General features: G+C 35.4%; 1 protein-coding gene across 1 annotated transcript in view; it reads left to right on the top strand.

Moving 5' to 3' along the window:
- The window catches only part of LOC109472396 (transcriptional repressor NF-X1-like), a 37505-nt gene extending 30137 nt beyond the window's left edge, over positions 1-7368 (top strand). Inside the window, exons 19-25 of the mRNA XM_019772166.1 lie at positions 126-233; positions 844-885; positions 1311-1403; positions 2692-2758; positions 3785-3930; positions 4731-4844; positions 6194-7368. Of these exons, the coding sequence (XP_019627725.1) occupies positions 126-233; positions 844-885; positions 1311-1403; positions 2692-2758; positions 3785-3930; positions 4731-4844; positions 6194-6290 (667 nt within the window). The 3' untranslated portion in view covers positions 6291-7368. The remainder of the gene's footprint in view (positions 1-125; positions 234-843; positions 886-1310; positions 1404-2691; positions 2759-3784; positions 3931-4730; positions 4845-6193) is intronic.
- Positions 7369-16944: the final 9576 nt, after the last annotated feature.

The following is a 16944-nucleotide window of genomic DNA, read 5'->3' as shown; positions in this document are numbered from 1 at the left end:
CAAATCAGAAAAAATGGACAGGGCGAATACGAGAAACAACAAATTAAATTGGTGTGGCCATAGATTACCATATCTGAATGCTCCACATTTAAAGTTAAACCCTTGAAGTTTTATAATTGTTCCAGACTGACCACGTCCACCTTGGCCACACGATGGGGAGACATGCAGGCTGGACAGTCAGTGGACATCAGTGCCTTAGTCAAGATGGGCAAGGACGGCAAGAAAATCTTGGAGTGAGTTGACCTCAGTCTCCCATAGTTTATTAAGTAGGACCCTTATATAATATATAAGGGTCCTACTTAATAAACTATGGGAGACTATATTATATATAGTTCCACCTGTGTGTATGGGCCATAGTATCATGTCGGGAGAATGTATATTATGTACTTTGCCTGCCAAAACCTATAAAATCATTCTTTAGCAGAATGTTTTGTTTAAGGTGTTATGCATGAATTTAAGGATGGCATGTTGCCTGTATAGTTTACAAATGTTGTGTCTGAAAAGATATCCTCTGCAACAGACAAAATTTGATGCAACGTTGACCAAACATCCAACAAAGAACATGAAAAATCCAAGTTTATAGTTACTGTAGATTTTCCTTATTTGATGTTCGTCTCCACATTTTATTTGTGGGTTATCTAATACCAGTCACCACTGCCTTGATAACCTGTGTATTGATCTGTTGTCATTGCCAATAAAGAAAGAAAGTTTCGCACATGCGCAGTACGTTGTTACAACGTGTTGGCTGTAGTCAGGTAAATGATGTATGATTATCATGTTGCTTGGAATAGTCTTCACTTGTATCACAATCATTGTAACACAGTACCTTACCTTTCTATTTAGACTGGACTGTAATGAAGAGTGTGCAGTATATGAGCGAAACAAGTAAGAGTGTTAATTGTCATCTCTTTAATGTAGGTTTGTTTTACACATGGACTTTCCAAGGTAGAAACATCAATAACCATCACAGTTAGAAGTTCATGTACTTGTATCTTCATAAGCAATACAGCATAATCCTGTAATGCATGTTTTTATTAAAAAATAAGTTTATGGAGATTTATGCATAAATAAAACAGGATTTTATAATGTTTGCAAAACTGTACAATGTCACATAATAGATAAGATATGCTTTATTATAATGAAAATATTGCAATGTTTTTAGGGACTGTTTGTAATTGTTAATTAAAAAGTATGTGCAAGACACATGAGAAGCCTACTAGTAGATAGTGAAAGAATTATAGTTTCATTATTTTGGACCAGTTGTAACTTTTGCTGTTGAAGTACTGAACAATTTGCTTTTACTCCAACAGGAGATTGGCCTCAGCTCTGCAGATAGAGAACCCAGATGCAGCGTCCAAGCTGGGACCACCTCCGTACACAGAATTTCTCAAGGAACAGGCCAGGTTATCAACATTTTCACAGTTTTCTCTTAACTTAAAAGCATAACAGTCTACAAATATTTGTTTTCTGTATCATTCTGTATAGCTGGAAAAATTGTTCATGTTTTCACTTTTGACTCAGTGACTGTCCATGGTGCTGAAATACTGGACACTGGTTGGTTCTAGTGCTGAAATACTTAGTTCTGATTGGTTCTAGTGCTGAACTACTTAGTTCTGTTTGGTTCTAGTGCTGAAATACTTAGTTCTAATTGGTTCTAGTGCTGAAATACTTAGTGCTGATTGGTTCTAGTGCTGAAATACTTAGTGCTGATTGGTTCTAGTGCTGAAATACTTAGTGCTGATTGGTTCTAGTGCTGAAATACTTAGTCCTGATTGGTTCTAGTGCTGAAATACTTAGTGCTGATTGGTTCTAGTGCTGAAATACTGAGTGCTGCTTGGTTCTAGTGCTGAAATACATAGTGCTGATTGGTTCTAGTGCTGAAATACTTAGTCCTGATTGGTTCTAGTGCTGAAATACTTAGTCCTGATTGGTTCTAGTGCTGAAATACTTAGTGCTGATTGGTTCTAGTGCTGAAATACTTAGTCCTGATTGGTTCTAGTGCTGAACTTACTTAGTTCTGTTTGGTTCTAGTGCTGAAATACTTAGTTCTAATTGGTTCTAGTGCTGAAATACTTAGTGCTGATTGGTTCCAGTGGTGAAATACTTAGTGCTGATTGGTTCTAGTGCTGAAATACTTAGTGCTGATTGGTTCTAGTGCTGAAATACTTAGTGCTGATTGGTTCTAGTGCTGAAATACTTAGTCCTGATTGGTTCTAGTGCTAAAATACTTAGTGCTGATTGGTTCTAGTAGTGAAATACTTTGAGTTAGTGCTGATTGGTTCTAGTGCTGAAATACTTTGAGTTAGTGCTGATTGGTTCTAGTGCTGAAAGAACGAGTGCTGATTGGTTACAGTGCTCACTGGTTTTCTATTGCCTAAAACCATTGTGTGTTGGGCTATGCTATCAGTAGATTGAAGCAAGTAGACTGGATAGAATTAACTTCCAGTTATTAACTCTGTGAAAACGTAGTACAAGTTATTTATAAGTTTTCAAACTATATTATGTTATTTATTTATTGGTAATAAAATGTAGACCCTTTTAAAAAGGTTGTGGAATTATAACTGTGTGTACAAATACTAGTAGATCTAGTGACATAATGATATGTTGTAAGAATCATGTAGTATGATCTCCAGTTTTGTCAGGATGTAGAGAAGAACTAAAAGAAGTAATATGTTTTTTTCATTGATGCAGTAAAAACAAGAGCCTCGTGTCATCAGTTGAGGTTGCCCTGACTAAACTGGTTCAGACTGCAAAAGAGGTGAGACTTCCCATTTGGTGTTTGAAATTTATTTGAATGTATAATGTGATTTTTCCACAACTGTCATGTAAGTCACAATTTAAAAGTAAAAAAATGAAGTCACAATTTAAGATTTAAAAAATGATAACCGATGCATAAGGCTCAAAGCAAAAACCCGTGTAACAGTGAGGTTGAAGTGCACAAACCGGCCAGTTTAACTTGTCCGAACCTTTTAGCCTTGCGGTTTGTGCATTGTGTTTATGAGCAGGTTGAATTCCCAGTAGCCAGGAGACTGTACTACACTCACTTTATCATGTTTTAGTGGTTCTCACAGTGGGAATCGAACTCAGACCACGGCAGCTCATATGATAATATACAAAGGGAAGAGTTGTACAGTCTCCCTCTCCTGGAACTCGAACCCAGGCTGAACCCGGGCCGCCAGCTCTCAAACCAAGCACACTAATCGCAAGGCTAAAAGGTCCAGATCGGTTAGACTTTGACTTGAGCCCCATTGTTACACCATCTAAATCTGGTTTATCGTCTGTTGTTCCCCATTTTCCGAGGGTTAGACATACTTGCACACTGGTGCTGCATGAGGCTTGATTTTGGATGAGGCCACACCAATTTAATTTCTTGGTTAACGAATTTGCCCGCTTCATTTTTTCTGATTCCCAAAAAAAATTCATATTTTGCCCTGAACAGTTGAAAACTGTTACAGTCCTTTTCTTCCTAGTCGTAACAGTTATTCCATCTTTCAATGCTGTGGTATCATTAAAAGGTCAAAATTCATTGTTTAAATTTTGAACCAGCCTGCTGTGGGCCATAATAGGATGCCTAGGCCTGTTTTTATTCTTTATTTTTACGCCTGCCTGCTCTATTATTTTTCTAGAAAAATCCGAAGAAATTAAATTGGTGTCACCCATATGGTGGTGGAAGTCCTAACTTATGTTGTCCATCCGTCTGTTCCTTGGATGCTCTCATGGGTTTTGGCTTTCCACATGTTACACCTGTTTTAATCTTAAAATATCTTCTTTGATTTCATTTTAGTCCAAGCAGAAGAGTCGTAGCCACCCTTTCCCTCCGATGAAGCGTGAAGACAGGCGGGTGATCCATGAGCTGGCAGAGTTCTATGGTGTTGAAGTCATCAGCTATGATGTAGAACCCAAGAGGAACTGTGTGGCCACAGCTTACAGGTGGGAAAATGTCTAAGAACTAGAAAGGCTGACATTTGCTCGGAGCAAATACAGCATATTTCAGTCCATTTAATCCCTCCCCATTCAAAAGTGATCTGTACCATATCAACCTTTTTCATCCAGCATCAAGTGTTTCAACAACCCCTATATATTAGTTCCCAAGAATAAGTTAGTAGAATATTCTCCAATCACAGTGACTGTTTTTGAAAGGTAGAAACATGTACCTCCATATTTTCAATGTCAACTGTACATCTTGATCACGGAGTGACCTAGTGAGAACACGAGACTAGGTGGAGACTTGTGCGGATCTTCTGGCCTCCCCCGCCTCCAACCTTTGTTACGATTCATCCTGGCACGTTCCAACTGGATTTGGACTGCTTCCTTTATCTTTCTATGGGCTTTACGGGATTCTTGGTCTATGATTCTTGGTACGTGTTTCTACCTTTCAAAAACAGTCACTGATTGAAGAATATATTCTACTTACTGGTAATTTTACGTGACAGATTAACCTCTTCAATTGTGTTTGTAAGAATTGTTCTTGAAACCCCCAAACAATACATGTACAAAGTCATGTACATGTATCTGCACCGGACAAGTTTTTCCAGACGAGTGAAGGAAGTATGGATCATACTTTTGGTTCTATGTAACATTGTGCCTTTTGTATTTATATTGTGTGTCAAAAAGGAAAAAAATTGCAAGAAATGTTTTGGGCAGCTAACAAGCATTTCCTGAATACTAAGATGGCTTTTTGCACCCTGTTTTTTTGCTTACTGGAGATATTCCTGTCATTGTTTTTCCAGGGATCGATGCTGGTTACCATCTGCCTCCCTGATCAGTGTGGTGGAGAGGGAATCAAACCCCAAACCTCCCCCACCCATACCTCACCATATCACTGACAAAGGAGCAATAGCAAAGTAGGTATCTTCTATTCTGTTTTTAAAAAAGGCTTTGATGTTAAAAATCATTTTATTCAATGAGCTACCAACCTGATAAAACTATTCACAGGTGTGAAATGAAATGATAATTACTGCAAACTTTATTATCATCAGTGATAATGTACATAATAACTGATTGTTTCAATCTTTTACATTATACATATAGTGTGGTCTGGCTTTTTCAAAATGTTGTAACACATGATACTGTATAATAATTAAATTTAATTACATTCTCAGGGGAGATAACCAATACAGTACTCAAATAGGAAAATACATTAAAGAATGTTTCAATCTTAGAGACTACATGTTAGAGAATAGTTAAACCTTTATCATTACCACTGAATTCTGTATGTAATTTGCCACATACATTGTACATACTATAGGATGAAGTTATGCATACATATATTTAACTTTGTTAGACCTTCAGTTGTAGAAGGTCCCTGTACTTTTTGTTGTGTCATTAAAGAATCATAATTGATTGTAAAATGCATAAAAATTGACAGATCATACAATTGCCATCCTACAACAATAACAACATTGGGTCATGCAGTGCCAGGTTTCCCTTACAGTCAACATTAAACAGTTGAAAGAAACTGCAATACCTTACATTTTTTTACATGAATGCACATAATAATAAACATTAAAATTACATTATCATATAGCCGGGTGACGTTGACCAATCAGAAGGCTCCATTCCACATTCTTTATGTCGCCGTAATGTCACAAATAGAGTCAAAATCGGGTATTTATTCATCCCAATCCATACATTGAACAAAATGAATAATCACCCGCATATGACCTCAGGTGACCCAATAGAACATGGCTCTAGTTCTAAAAAATCCAAAAATAACTTGAGTTGTGTTGCGATGACCTCGGGTGACTCCCATAAGAACACCTATTCCTTGCCTGTGACCCAGTTAGAAGGCCATAGAACATGAACCCCCCAGTGACCTCAGGTGACTCCAGATGGAACAAATATTCTATGTTCTATTCAGCATGTGCAAGGAGTAAATTGTACATTGTGTCACTCTTCACTGCATCAGTTTGGATAGGCTATCGCGTAAGCTATATGATAATAGCGTTAATGGCCCGCCCTTTCTTGGTGAATATGGTGTGATAAAGCCTTGTCAGTTGCTATAACCACCTCATAAAGCCACCTTGTTCGCTGCGCTCACTTGGTGGCTTTATTCGGTGGTTATAGCAACTGATGCATATTCACCTCGGGGCGGGACATTAACCCTTAAGTAATCATCGCAATGACAATACCAAAAATTAAATGTAGTTTTTATTGCCTTCCTTGTTATGATTTTTTTTGTGACACATTTCAGGTCTTCTCACCACACAGTTATCCCAGCAAAGAATGCCTGGGGAGGGCCCAGCAAGGAGCCTGATGTGGAGGTCATAGATTACTTTGACATGGACTAGGAACATGAGACTAAGAAGAGGAAAGGACTAAAATCAGGCCCTAAGCAGGAGATACAGGCTATGTCTATGAATTGTTCTTTTCAATGTCTTTTTTTGATGACCATTTAAGACCTGCAAGACACTAATAATTACATTGTACACATATATACATTTGTCATCAATTGTTGTGTAATGTTGTGTAATATCAGCACAGAGACAAACTAGACAACTACTGTCCTACTGTCAGTGATAACAAAGAAAGAAAATCATGAGAAAGGAACACAGTTACAAAGTTTTAAAATAGCAGATGCCCCCTGCTACAATAGAAAAATGAAATAAATGTAAAATCAACACATATCCTGATGCAATGAAACTTGGAAATAGAAAATGTAATACGTGAAAAAACTATGTTTCTTGTAAGAGTATAAATAATAGAGCCTTCAGTTAACAGGTGATATAACAGACTTTTCTCTGTATCAGAGCACACTAATTTAGTTTTTTTTTGTTTTTCAGTATTTTTCAGAATAAACGTTAAGCAACAGGGAAAAAACAGGCCTATGCATTCTACATGAAGGATAGCCCCAAATGTTTTGAAATGAGCCGAAACAGGCTGTTTCATGAATCAAACAATGAATTTTGAACTAATTTTCAAACACAACAGTTACTGCATTCAAAAATTTGATAAATGGGCTTATTTTTTTCCTACTATTGTACAATGTAGTAACAACTAGAATAAGAAGACAATAAATTTCTTGAACTGTTGGAGCTAAAATATCAGCATTTTGGACATGATTCAAGATGGACCATGAGTTTCGCCCTGATTTGCAAGTCAGAAAAAATGAAGAGGGCATTGTTTAAATTGTTGTGGCCTTAGCTATGATAGTATGAATATACATTGTAAGAAAAATGCAATAAAATAGTTCATATTAAGTTTGAAAATCTTTGTGAACATATATGCCACTACATGTAGTATGTATTTTTCATAGATAATGGAAATGCTTGCAATAATAGGTAAGGCCATGTTGATTTGATTATATGGATGACATCCTCTGGGAACCCCAAAATTGATGCAAGCGTGCGAATAAAAAAAAAGTTTGGCTAAAAAAAAGTTGTTTTCATTATGAACTCTACGTGGTTTTGAAGGTTGAACGGAGTATGGTTTGGCGAATAATCTAGTCTTCAAATTCATTTCTTTACATTTTCGTCTTTTTTGGTTTGATTTAAGACAGTGGTATCATTTTTTGCAACTTACGGTATGTCTTTGCTCATTTTGCAACTGTTTTGTTCGATTTACAGTATGGTTGAAAACTTTTTTTTTTTGGAAACGGCCGAAAATTCATGCGCGCGGGGATGTCATCCATATAATCAAATCAACATGGCCTAATGGTAGGAAATAATGTTGAAAGCATTGATAGAGTGGAAGACTCCTACAAATAAGCACCATACAGCATATCCTTACATTTTGTTTTAGTTGTGACTGGTGAGGGGCTCATTCAAGTGGAATAGTTAAAGAGGCATTATGTAAAATTTTTGCACCAAAAATTAAAATGTTTAATTTAGAAATATTTGTTATAATAATACTTCTGATTTTCAACATATTTGTATAATTATCTCACATTTCTGACATTTATGGTTGGTGATAAAACAGCACACATGAGGCACACTCAGTTTGTGGTGCCACCAGAAAATACCAAAATGTAAACAAACATGGCTGACAGCTTTTAAACACACAAGGCATCATATTTTGGCACCTCCACTTCTGAATGGCACTTATTCGCAATGGAGTAGGGTTGATTCAACTTACTTTGTAAAAAATTGCCTGCTTGTATCATCTTAATGTATACATAATGCAACATTAAGGTACATGTACATGTATGGAGCCAACTGTGTAATACGTGATCAACACCAGTAAAATCAAAGCAGGACATGTAGAGAGATTACTGACCTATGGATTGTTAACTTGTATTAATGGACTGTTGACAATAGCCTTTTCATTATCACATCCATTGTTAATGTAAGTTAGAATATAGGAGAAATGACAAGAACAGAACATTGCACATGGCATGGGCCTTTCCTTTTTTATGGAGATCACAGCTGACAATAAATTGAACTAACTGAACTTGGATTGTAACATGGCCTTGAGTGATTAGCGTTATTGGCTCAAAATCTGAAGGTTATGGGTCCGAATCCCTGATTAGAGACCCTGGTTTTGTGCACTTTGATGTAAAGTAAATGTATTATACAGGAGCTCCACAACCTCCTATATATATATATATATATATATAGAGAGAGAGAGAGAGAGAGAGAGAGAGAGAGAGAATACAGGTAGGCTTCGAGTAGAAAGACGGGGTCCATCTCTGTTTTATCCGTGTCTGTGCCCAGAGGCAGGGTTTCTTTTTTCAATTCAAGGCTACGGCATGTTAATTTTATAGAAGACATCCTCCGCAGACTTCAAAGCAAAGGCGAGCGGAAGAAAAAAAAAAGATGGGCCAAAAAAACATTCCTATATTTTCACATTTTTACATCATAAATCTTGTTAAACAAGAAATGATACCTATATTATGCTAAGCTTACTGACAACTATTACAACATCCATTTCTCACTGAAACAAATTTGAAAAATTAAAGTAATCAAATATTGTATTTTTTTCATTTAGTGGGAACATCACATATGCACAGCCACTATCACATATATAAAATGAATGAAATAACATTAATGCATCAAAGTAAAAGACAAAAAAAATACAATGTAAATCAGAGCCTTGTCTCCCTTTATATTTATCTGCTATCCGCGTTCCAGCATGGCAACAGACATCTTTGCCCATGTTTCGCATGTTGACCACTGTCGGGGCAACACAATTTTTTTTTTCCAAAATGAGGCGAAAATTAATGCGCCCGCTAAAGTCATACATAAAAATTACTTGCTGTGGCCTAAGCTTCCATACACTACCAGAGGAGTCAGTTGTCGCCATGTCATACTCTCACGTGACGTTATCAGAGAACCAATCTACAAACCCCCTGTTTTTCTCATTTCAAGAGGAATTGGTCTGGGAGTTAGAATGTCAAAAAATTCGTAAAAGAAGAGAAGGGATCTTTTTGCCTGGCTTTACTCCATATGCATGTCCATGAACACAAAGGATATGTATGTATTCTGACGTCCATGCCTTTCCTTCAAATAGAAGTGACGTCCTCAAAAGAATTTGATCATTCATACGTATAGGAAGGCCTCAATAACCGGAATCATGATTGGGAGATTTCGTATCCAAGAACAAGATATATATTTTTCACAAATTCTATGTTCACTGAATGTTACGTTTGGGTGGCAATGTTATATGTAACTTGATTCAGTACGAACCATCAACATGTAAGACCAACTGACGGTTAGCCTCAGTAGGATCAGTTGACAAATCACAACCGTTACTGGGGCAGGAAAAGTGATACTTTTTCCCAGTATAACCATTGTATACACCAACCTGGAAAGAAACAGACAACAACATCAACACAAAAGCATTATGAATAAGTTGAAAATTTGACAGAGATGAGTTCCAAAGTAAGAAGAGATAACAAATAAGTAGTTCATATATAGTTTTACCCAGTCAAACATGAGCTTGTCGTCTCCTGATATTGTCAGTCGAAGTCGAGAGGGATCACCAAAGTTGAAAGCGGTAAAGCTTCGCTTGTACTCGGTCCTTTGAAGTTGTCCATGTAAGATGACAAAATCAAACATACATAAATATCAAAATCACACTCTTGTACCGATGTTCAAGGTGAACAGTTACAGGTGTTACAAATTTCATGGATGACATCCTCCGCAGACTCCAAATATATTTCGATAAGGCGAAAAAAGGCGGGGCCAAAAACAAGATTCCTACATTTTCAAATTTAGAAATCATAAACCTGTTTAAACAAGGATTTAGGCAACAAAACATGATATTACAATCAACAGGTGTTTGTCCTATATGATGTAATAATTAAAATGACTCATTCGGAAGCCAAATCTAACTAGCCTGCGTACCTTAGCGGCGAAAAAAAACAAACAATGGATGGTACCCAGGGTAAAAGTAACTGATATTTTGAACTTAAGGATACCGTAAATGACCTACATGATAAACCAATATGAACATAATGTGAACAGACTGATGTATCAATAATTTAATAACATCTATGTTGACTGCCCCTTATTACAACATCCAGTTGTTAGAAAAAATCTTTGAGTCTCCAATCATTGTACAAATGGTTTTGATCACATAAATGAAATATGATAATGCATCAAAATAAAATAAAAGACAAAAGAATGCATCAGAGCCTTGTTGGCAGGCTCGCCACTGTCATAAGACAATTTTTTAATCAGCTAAAATTAATGCGCGTGCTGATATCATTCATGAAGATTATAGATCCAAGAGAATAAAAAAAAATCTGCAAGTTGAGTTTGCATAAGCGTACACGTCTCATCAAAGTTTAATGTTCTTAAGAAAGACGTAACATCGACACTAAAAAAAACAGCCATGTACAGGATACACGTATCTGATATTACCTACCCGACTTTTGTAAGTCCGGATACTGTTTCTGTCATGCAGACGTCATCACAAACATGAGAAAATATTTCAACTGTCAACGAATCACCACTGCCAGGATGGTCAGGAGTAGCGCTGGTCTTGAGCGTTAGGTAGTGATTCACTGTTTGATAAAACAACATACGGTCCGATTTTTATTGATTCAAAACCAACCAAAATTTAGCAACGGATTAACGGATCCATCTATTTATTACGCAGTAAATGTGTATTTTCCCTCCATGCAAACGCATATATGGAACGATTTAGAACTTCTCGGGGGTTATTTTAGGTGCATTTAGTTGGAATGGATCTGGGACACTTTCATTAAATAGCAATACATATCACAAAATATAGTTACAAAGTTTAAGCTTCAGTAACATCATGAAAAGAAACTTTTTACTAAGGCTTGTTTGAAGTTAAAACTTTTGGTCCAACACAAAATATTCTCTCTCCTAGAGCTTTCGACCAGTAACTCTGGTCTTCCTAGGTGAGAACTCTAGGTGAGAGAATATTTTGTGTTGGACCAAAAGCTTTAACTTTAAACATGTAACTACCAACACAGATGATCTTTCATTCAAATGCTACTAACATGAATAAAGAACCGTAACTCTCGTGAGATCACGTTGTGAAGTGATTGGTCATTAATCATCCTGATGAAGGCGACAGTGGTCGCTGAAAATTTGATCCCTGTACATATTGTGTGTTGGAATAAAGTTCAACCTTTCACTATGAATAAAGAACATTGTCTATCCGAAATAAAACAATGTTAACGGTGGAAAAGGACAAAAAGTCATGTCATTACAGTCAGTCCTTATTATGTTACATATTAGCTCAGGAGTCAGTGAATAACTACTGTAGAAAACAGTGCGAGAACATTGTGTAGAGAACGTAGAATTCCTACAAATGTTTATCATATGTTAATGTTTTTTGCTCGTTCACTGTCTTTTGAATCCTGTACCTGCATATTGACCATCGTGGCCACTTAACGTTTTGGTGATCCCTTATTGCTTAGTACTTGTCTCTCCCAAGCAACAGGATTGTTGTCTATATATAAATATATAGTGGTCACCTGTCTATTGTAACCATTTAATTCACTACACGCCCCCTGAATAGTCACTTTGGACAGGTTTGACTGCACTTCATACGTGAAGAATCTTGCATATTTATATAGTTTCGTTGGTAGTCACCCTGGTGGTCCCTTTTCCACCATTCACTTAGTCTTATATCAATCACCGACAGAGCTTGATACATGGTGAAAAATTGGATTGGGTGTCAAGGTAGTAGTAGATTATAGCGTGCCTTATAAGAAGCCCGCCTCTGAAGTGACGCACATACGGCGAAATTGCTGTTTCTTCTTTTACCGCAACGTTTTAAGCAACTTGTAAAACGTCCTTGTTTTAAGACAACAGTCTGAAGAAAAGCGTCTTGAAGTAGAGTCTCGATCTACACAAGTGATTATTCAATTATGTACTTCAGTTTTCGACTACTCTTCTTAGCATTTTAAGGTGTTCTAGTGGCAGCAATCTGCGCGAGATAGGATTGTTGATACATGTTCACCCTCTTAGGCTTTAATAAGGAGTAAAACGTGTTCAAATTGAACTTAAAGTTTAAAGCTGATTAAAGTACAAGAGATGTTCCCGCCTGGATATTTCAATAACTATGGACTTCCTCGGTAGACTGACCGGAGTCGAGGACGTCCAGAATAACTGGTCGAAAGCTCTATGTGAGAACAGTTCTCTTGTTTCGGAACAAAAGTTTTAACTTCTATACGTACAATTCGGGCCCACCTTTGTTCCAGCTGCTAGTTTAGCACCAGAAACAATTTTCTTTGCAATTATCTTAGCCCAGTGTAGCCCAGATGTAGGTGGTACAATGTATGGCGAAATATACATACATAGTTGGTGACGCTAACATACATAGTACATAGTTGGTGATGCTAAAAATATCTAACAATAAAGAGACACTAATTATACTGATCTAACTCTATTGATAGTAATATATGTGTCGAGAATTTATTACATTTTCTCGTTTTGACCTGACTTTATTGGGATCCACACTTAGCTTACAAAAATAGACGTAATTCCAATCTTCGCGGCCATTTTGAAAAGTGGTCCCGCGAGAGTACGGCGCTGCGCGAACGCATGTGATCTCGCACGAAAACGAGGCGTCTACTAATACTCCGTTTGGTTCTCCGTTTGAACATCTCTTGTACTTTAATCAGCTTCTTGTATAATGTATGTTGCTTATTGTCAAAGGAATAATCAATATAATGTGCACCAACAGTACTAATAATATTTTACAGCTACAAATATATTGGTAACACTACATATAACTGGTGTAAAGTTTACTTTAGTGGGAAATGAACTGTCAATTGACAGAGGTACATGCTACTACAGGATCAAGTTGAACCACTATGTAAGCACATTACACATGCTGAAGTTTAATCTGCTACAGTGTAAATGTCTAACATGCCACTGAAAATATTCCAACTGAGTACAGAAATTCGTTCACTACCAAAAATGACATTTCTAGCATTCTTGTTTTTTCTTACAGTCAGAAAATATTTCTTCCCTGAAGCAAATTTTTCTGTATTCAAGAACGAAATTTTGTCCACGAATTAAGTAATTTTTTCTTGATAGACTTTTTCTTGCAGTAAGAATATTTTTCTTATAGGTTTCTATATAAGTTATTGTTGGTTACTTCTAGAATCTTATTCTTACAGTAAGATTCGTGATGCAGACAATTGTTCTTATACAAAGACTACAGTTCTCAATACAAGCCTAAAATTCTATAAATCTGGAAGTTATTTTATTCTTTCAAGATTTTCGTTCTTATCCCAAGAACACTACATTCTTATCTGCTAGAAATAGCTTCTTACTTCATCTCACACCCAGAATATATTTCTTCTGTCAAGACCAAAATTCTTGTGATACATAGAAATAGATTAAGATTTATATTCTTGCATTGCACTAAAAGAATAATTTTTTTCTTGTGCAAAGAACTTTTTACTGTCAGCAAGAACCTTATTCTTTGAACAAGAATCCCCGTTTCCAGAAAATTCAAGAAACTCACGCCACGTTATTCTTATTCTCAGAATTTATTTCTTAAAGCTAATAAACCATTAAGAATATTCTTCTCATGATAAGAATTACGGGTTCTTACAGGAAGAATATCTATCTTGTTCGCAGGAAAATATTTCTTGAACGAAGAGCTTAACTGTTACACAAGAAAATATTTCTTGATCTAAGAGCTATTTGTTCTTATAGCAAGAAAACCATTCTGCCCACAAGAAAATATTTCTTGAACTAAGAGCTAACTGTTCTTGTAGTAAGAAAACCATTCTGTAGACAAGAAAAGATTTCTTGAACCTAAGAGTTAACTGTTACTTGTAATAAGAAAATATTCTGTATATAAGAAAAGATTTCTTGAACTAAGATCTAACTGCTCTTGTAATAAGAAATCCATTTTGTAGACAAGAAAATATTTCTTGAACTAAGAATTAACTGTTCTTGTAATAAGAAAAATATTCTGTATATAAGAAAAGATTTCTTGAACTAAGATCTAACTGCTCTTGTAATAAGAAATCCATTTTGTAGACAAGAAAATATTTCTTGAACTAAGAGCTAATTATTCTTGTAGCAAGAAAATCATTCTGTATACAAGAAAACATTTCTTGAACTAAGAGCCTAGCTAACTGTTCTTATAATAAGAAAACCATTCTGCACATAAGAAAAGATTTCTTGAACGAAGAGCTAATTATTCTTGTAGCAAGAAAATCATTCTGTATACAAGAAAACATTTCTTGAGCTAAGAGCTAGCTAACAGTTCTTATAATGAGAAAAACATTCTGCACATAAGAAAATATTTCTTGAACTTAGAGCTCAATATTCTTGTATCAATAAAACTATTTTGTCCACAAAAGAAGAAATAATGTTACAGAGAATGATATTGCAACAATTAAAATCCTGTAACAATTATTTGACAGGCCTCTCTTGACACTGACAGTATATAGGAATATTCATTACCACATTCATTATGTACATGTATCTAACATTCTTTGAATGGAAACAAGTTTTACAGTAAACTTAAAACTATCATACGATGTAACCAACAAGCCATTATCATGGTTAAAGAATACAGATCATATCACATTCCAAAACATTCAGCAAACCCTGCAGCTTTGGCATTATAGCATTGGCACAGTTACAGTCTTTGGAAACCTGAAAAAAACAGGAAAGACCTTTCTTAGTTTGCATTGCATGCAGGGGCTGAAGACAACAAAGTCAAAAGAGGATGCTAAAAATAGGATTGAATTACTTCAAGTTTATTCAACAATTGAAAATAATATAATTATAATGCAGTAAAACACTGTACTCTACAATATACCAGAGATACAAGTTAGAAATCAACCCCAATGGAATTGTAGCAAATAAGCTATGAAGTCTAAAAACAATGTCAACAGATTTTTTCTTCTTGGTGGGGAGGGGGGCGCACTTACCTTATATAAGTTTGGTTCCATCCTTTTTTCGTTGCAAAGTTGGTTTCTTCTGCAAGCCGACACGATCACCATTGCTTCACATGCTCACAAGGTCTTTTTTACCTTGATTTTGACTTCAAATCCGACGATATGAATCAATATCTGACTAAAAAGAAGTAACCAGCACAGAGCACTGCCCCCACATCTGACTTCACCCCAGCTTCTGTACAAAAATCCCTAACTGCATTCTGGGATTTGAATTAACCAATCAGGAGCTCACAAGAGATCACATGACAGTTATGGCTAGAATGTTAAGAAAAAAATTCTTACATTATCTTGAACATTACCAGGGAAAAAACTCATCTTCCTTGAACTTTCTCGGTAAGGAAAACAAAAACGTTAAAGAACTTTAAGTATTTTTTGATTTCAGGTTTTAAATTTGATTTCTAATTCAACCATTTTTTTGTCTAAAAAGAAAGCAAAGACACAGATTCTTGCATTTTCTTGAACATAACCTGACCAAGAAAAACAAGAATCATTTTCTTGAACTATCTAGATAAGTGAAACTATGCTAGTTACAAGTATAGAATTATTCAAAGTCAAGAAAGTAAAGAAACTAATTCTTGTCTCTGACATTACTAAAAGAATCTAGAATCAGATTGCTCAACTTTCTAAATTACAAAAAAACAAGAACAAATTCTTAATACCCCAAAAATAGATTCTTACACCAAGATTCCTTTTCTAACTTTAAGAGTGATATTACTTATCAATTACTATTATATTATTATTGTCAAGAAAGCCTTTCTTCTATTTAAGTTTCATGTTCTTACAACAAGAATGCATATCTTTTTCCTCAAGACAGAAATTCTTATTATTTATACCACTATAATCTTTGAGACTTTGGTTCTCAGTTCAAGACCAAAATTCTTACTGTCAATAAACACTTTCTTCTAAGCAACATATGTCAAGAAAGTGAAGAACAAAATTCTTGTTTTTTCTGACACAGCCCAAGAAAAGCAAGAACTTCCTTTCTCAAAGTTTTTTTGATATGAAAAACAAGAAAATTCAAGAATGTTATTCTAGTTATGACTTGATCTTTGTCTTCTAGTTTCAATATCTTGAATATTCTTGTTTTTCTAAGCAATATACTCAAGAAAGGTTAGATCAAAATTCTTGTTTTTTCTGACACAGCCCAAGAAAAGCAAGAACTTCCTTTCTCGGAGTTTCTTGATATGAAAAACAAGAAAATTCAAGAATGTTATTCTAGTTATGACTTGTTTTTTTAAACCCTGCTTTTCTTGTTTTTCTTACCATGAGAAATACAAGAAACTTAAGGGAAAAATTCTTGTATTTTCTTAACCATGGCAAGAAAGTAATTCTTCAGATAAGAAAAACAAGACCATTTAACTCAATTTTCTAGAACATTCTAGGGGGAGAAAATCACTGCTAGAAATTATTTCTTCACGTAAGAAAAATAAGAAAATGTTTCTTGTAGTGAAAATTTACAAGAAAAAATTTTAAGAACGATCTGTTGCTCTTTTCTTATTTATTCTTAATTTTTCTTGAAATTTCTTCATGTAAGAAAATTTTGTCCACGAATTAAGAAAAACAAGAAAACAAGAAAATCATTTTTGGTAGTGATGAAA

The sequence above is a fragment of the Branchiostoma belcheri genome, unplaced genomic scaffold (genome assembly GCF_001625305.1).
Source record: "Branchiostoma belcheri isolate BF01 breed outbred unplaced genomic scaffold, Haploidv18h27 scaffold271, whole genome shotgun sequence".
Classification (NCBI taxonomy): Eukaryota; Metazoa; Chordata; class Leptocardii; order Amphioxiformes; family Branchiostomatidae; genus Branchiostoma; species Branchiostoma belcheri.
The sequence above is the reverse complement of the archived record's forward strand: the minus strand, read 5'-3'. Positions and strand labels throughout refer to the sequence as shown.